This window comes from Nicotiana sylvestris, chromosome 11, assembly GCF_000393655.2.
Source record: "Nicotiana sylvestris chromosome 11, ASM39365v2, whole genome shotgun sequence".
NCBI lineage: Eukaryota > Viridiplantae > Streptophyta > Magnoliopsida > Solanales > Solanaceae > Nicotiana > Nicotiana sylvestris.
The window spans coordinates 10,476,383-10,481,472 of record NC_091067.1 but is presented as its reverse complement, the minus strand read 5'-3'; the positions used below and the strand labels follow the sequence as shown (position 1 = coordinate 10,481,472).

The 5,090-nt window shown below is 43.1% G+C and overlaps 1 protein-coding gene across 1 annotated transcript; it reads right to left on the bottom strand.

Annotated features, from left to right (window-relative positions):
• Nucleotides 1-2,541: 2,541 nt before the first annotated feature.
• Nucleotides 2,542-2,970, bottom strand: LOC138880728 (uncharacterized). Its single transcript, XM_070160901.1, has one exon. The coding sequence runs from the start codon at nucleotides 2,968-2,970 to the stop codon at nucleotides 2,542-2,544; it is 429 nt and encodes a 142-aa protein (XP_070017002.1).
• Nucleotides 2,971-5,090: the final 2,120 nt, after the last annotated feature.

Genomic DNA, 5,090 nt, shown 5'->3' with positions numbered 1-5,090 from the left:
GAGCTTAGCCCGATAAAAAAGCAAATAGATAGTTCTAGAAATAGAGAAATATTTGTGCAAAGAGGGACAGTGCTTAGTCTCATGCAAGTGTAGAGGCAAGGATTAGCCTCATGCAGATATGGAGGCAGATATTAGCCTTATGCAAGTGGCAGGCAGGGATTAGCCTCATGCAGATATGGAGGCAGAGATTAGCCTCATGTAGATATGGAGTCAAGGATTAGCCTTATACAAGTATGGAGGCAAGTATTAACCTCATGCAAATAGGGAGGCAATGATTAGCCTCATGCAGATAGGGAGGCAGGGATTAGCCTCATGCCAATAGGGAGGCAGGGATCAGCCTCATGCCAATATGGAGGCAAGGGTTAGCCTCATGCAATATAGGGAGGCAAGGATTAGCCCTATGCAGATATAGAGGCAGGGATTAGCCTCATGCAAGATAGGGAGGCAAGGATTAGCCTCATGCAAATGTAGAGGCAGGAATTAGCCTCATGCGGATAGGGAGGCAAGGACTAGCCTCATGCAAGATGGGGAGGCAAGGATTAGCCTCATGCAAATATGGAGGCAGGGATTAGCCTCATGCAAATGTGGAGGCAGGGATTAGCCTCATGCAAATATGGAGGCAAGGATTAGCCTCATGCAGATAGGGAGGCAATGATTAGCCTCATGCAGATATGGAGGTAGGGATTAGCCTCATGCAAATATGGAGGCAGGGATTAGCCTCATGTAAGTGTGGAGACAAGGATTAGCCTCATGCAAGATGGGGAGGCGGGGATTAGCCTCATGCAAATATGGAGGCAGGGATTAGCCTCATGCAAATGTGGAGGAAGAGATTATCCTCATGCAAATATGGAGGCAAGGATTAGCCTCATGCAGAGAGCAAGTAGCAAATAAGAGTAGTATATGTCTTAGTTGGAGATATATTCGGTGTTTGATGTCCTGATTGATAGCGAATTTGCTTTGTGTATACATATCTACGAATGCTATCGTTACGTCAAACATGTCTGCGTTCAAAGAAAAATTGTAAGTTTCATGAGGGGAGGTTGGTTCGTGCTTATGTCTGCTGGCCTTGCTTTGCTCCGTTCTAGAGGCATTTTCGAGTTCCCCTAGGTAACACCTGACTATTATGGAAATAAATTTTTTTTCAAAAAATATGCAATTATTGATAAAAATAGAGTCATTTTAGAAACATATTGATATATCAAGTAATTTTAGATGAACTAGTGACTGTAACACATTTTAGAGACACTGCAGCTTTCCTATGTAAGAATTTTGAGGGTCCTCCTCAAAATTCTGCCCCAGTTTGGTAGATGACCTTTTGACCATTTGGGAATAATAGGCCTTGCTGAACCTTCTTCGGAATTTTGAGAATCCTTCTCAAAATTTTGTCCTAGTTTCTTAACCGATCTCTGACCATCTAACACATATTGGCGCCGGCCAGACTTGCTCCGAAATTTTGAGGGTCCTCCTCAAAATTCTACCCCAGATTCTGATCTTGGGGGGTAATGGTAATTTTATTGCGATATGACCGAACCCATAAGGCTGCCTACGTATCTCCTCTTAAACGGGAATCAGGTCAAGCGTAGTTCAATTACATTAGATGAGAGAATGTAAATAGCCTAAGCATAGTATCTCTTGACAGTGTCTGAATTGATTGGTTTTGGCCAGATTTCTCCATCCATCTCCACAAGTATGAGTGTTCCTCTTGTCAGTACCCTGTGAACCATGTAAGGACCTTGCCAGTTAGGAGAGAATTTCCCATTGGCTTCATCTTGATGTGGGAAGATCTTCTTAAGCACCAGCTGTCTTGGGGCAAAATGCCTTGGTTTGACCCTTTTGTTGAAAGCTCTAGACATTCTGCTCTGATAAAGTTGTTCGTGACATACTGCATCCATCCTCTTTCCATCTATAAGGGCCAATTATTCATAGCGACTCCTTATCCACTCTGCATCGTTGAGTTCAGCTTCCTGTATGATTCTTAAAGAAGGAATCTATACCTCGGCTGGGATGAAAGCCTCGGTTCCATAAACCAGCATGTAGGGAGTTGCCCCGATTGATGTGCGAACTGTACTGCGGTATCCTAATAAAGCAAAAAGTAGCTTCTCGTGCCATTGTTTGTGGCTCTCTACCATCTTCCTTAGTATCTTCTTGATATTTTTGTTGGTGGCTTCCACGGCTCCGTTCATCTGAGGTCTGTAGGCTGTGGAATTCTTGTGCTTGATTTTTTGAAAGTTTCACACATGGATTTCATCAAATCACTGTTGAGATTGGTTGCATTATCAGTAACAATGGACTCGGGAACTCCGAAGCAGCAAACAATACGATCCTGGACAAAGTCTGCGATGACTTTCTTGGTTACAGCTTTGTAGGATGCAGCCTCTACCCATTTTGTGAAGTAATCAATGGCTACCAAAATAACTTGTGTCCGTTCGAAACGGTGGGCTCAATCGGACCAATGACATCTATTCCCTAGGCGGCGAATGGCCAAGGTGAACTTGTTGCATTGAGCTCATTCGGTGGCACTTTTATCATATCAGCGTGCACCTAGCATTGGAAGCCTTTGCGGACATACTGGACGCAATCTGTCTCCGTGGTCATCCAAAAGTAACCAGCCCTAAGTATCTTCTTAGCCAAGATAAAACCATTCATTTGCGGGCCACAGGTTCCGGCATGCACGTCCTCAAGGCGTTTAGAAGCTTCTTTTGTGTCGACACACCTTAGTAGTCCCAAATCAGGAGTTCTTCTATACAGAATTCCTCCGCTGTGGAAGAAGTGATTGGACAATCTCTGGAGTGTGCGTTTCTGAGTATGGTTTGCATGCTCCGAATATTCTCCATTTGACAAATACTCCTTGATGTCATGGAACCAAGGTTTTCCATCTGTTTCTTCTTCAACATAAGCACAATATGTCGGCTGATTATGGATTCTTACTGGGATGGGATCAATGAAATTCTTATATGGATGTTGTATCATAGATTACATAGTGGCCAATGTATCGGCGAACTTATTCTGAATTCTGGGCACATGTCAGAATTTTATCTTCGTGAACCTCTTTCTCAATTCCTGCATATGGTGCAGATATGGCAATATCTTGGAATTCTCCATGGCCCACTCTCTTCATACTTGGTGCACAAGCAAATCTGAATCCCCGATCACCAGCAGCTCCTGAATTTTCATGTTGATTGCCATGTTGATCCCTAGTATGTAGGCTTCATACTCCGACATGTTGTTGGTGTAGAAAAATCTGAGTTTAGCAGATACTGGATAATGTTGACCCATTTCTGATACCAAAACTGCTCTAATGCCCAATCCTTTGAAATTTGCAGCTCCGTCAAAGAACATCCTCCAACCATCGTATGCTTTGGTAATGTCTTCTCCTACGAATGATACTTCTTCATCAAGAAAATACGTTTTCAAGAGTTCGTATTCTTCTCCCACCAGATTTTCAGCAAGATGATCTGTCAATGTTTGTCCTTTGACCGCCTTTTGAGTCACGTAGATGATATCGAACTCACTCAACAGTATCTGCCATTTGGCTAACTTTCCAGTTGGCATGGGTTTCTGGAATATGTAGTTTAGAGGGTCCATCCTGGATATGAGGTATGTGGTGTAGGTACAGAAGTAATGCCTCAATTTCTGAGTTGTCCAGGTCAAAGCACAGCAAGTGCGTTCTAGCAGAGAGTATCGTGCATCGTAAGGTGTGAACTTCTTACTCAGGTAGTATATGGCCTACTCCTTTCTTCCTGTCTCGTCATGTTGTCCCAAAACGCATCCGAAGGCTCCATCCAACACAGATAGATAGAGTAGCAAAGGTCGCCCCGGATCTGGTGGGACCAAAAATCGGTGGGGTGGATAAGTACTCTTTGATTTTGTCAAAGGCCCTCTGACAATCCTCTATCCAGCTTGTTTCGGCATCTTTCCTCAGCATCTTGAAGATGGGTTCACATATGACTGTGGACTATGCTATGAATCGACTAATATAGTTGAGACGTCCTAGGAAGCTCATCACGTCCTTTTTGCTCTTAGGTGGTGGTAAATCCTAAATAGCCTTGACTTTAGACGGATCCAGCTCGATCCCTCGATGACTGACGATGAATCCCAATAACTTTCCTATGGGAACTCCGAATGCACAACTTGCGGGTTCAGTTTCAAGTTGTACCTTCTTAGCCTGTCAAAGAACTTTCTCAAGTTCGTTATGTGATCTGGGTCCCTCTAGGATTTGATAATGACATCATCCACATACACCTCTATTTCCTTATGTATCATATCAGGGAAGATGGTTGTCATGACTCTTATGTAAGTAGCCCCAGCATTCTTCAGACCGAATGGCATCATCTTGTAATAGTATACCCCCCAAGGTGTGATAAAAGTTGTTTTCTCCGCATCTTCTTCATCCATCCAGATCTGGTGATAACCCGTGAAGCAATCCACAAAGGATTGGAGTTTATGCTTGGCGTAGTTGTCGATCAAAATGTGTATGTTTGGCAGTGGAAAGTTTTCCATGGGACTTGCTCTGTTTAAATTCCGATAGTCAACACATACCCTGACTTTCCCATCCTTCTTTGGAACTGGCACAATATTAGCTAACCAGGTTGGGTACTCAACCACCCTGAGACTTTGGCTTTGATCTGCTTGGTAACTTCCTCCTTGATTTTCAAGCTCATGTCTGGTTTGAATTTTCTGAGTTTTTGCTTCACTAGCCGACACATGGGATTAGTAGGCAATTTGTGAGCCACTATGGACGTGCTCAAACCGGTCATGTCATCATATGACCATGCGAAAATGTCTATATATACTTTTAAGAAATGGATGTACTCTTCCTTCTCTGTTGGTGACAAGTGAATGCTGATGTGAGTCTCCTTGACGATCTCGGCGTCCCCCAAATTTACTGTTTCGGTTTCATCCAGATTGGACTTGGGCTTATTCTCAAAGTTTTCAACTTCCCTAACAACTTCCTCGGGTACTTCATCTTCTGAATCACTATTCTCATGTTGTGTTGCCTCGTTACATGTCACAATCACCGGTTCATCAGGAAAAATAATAATAACATTGTAGAAAAAGGGTAAAAATAGTAATGAATAATAAAGAGCAAA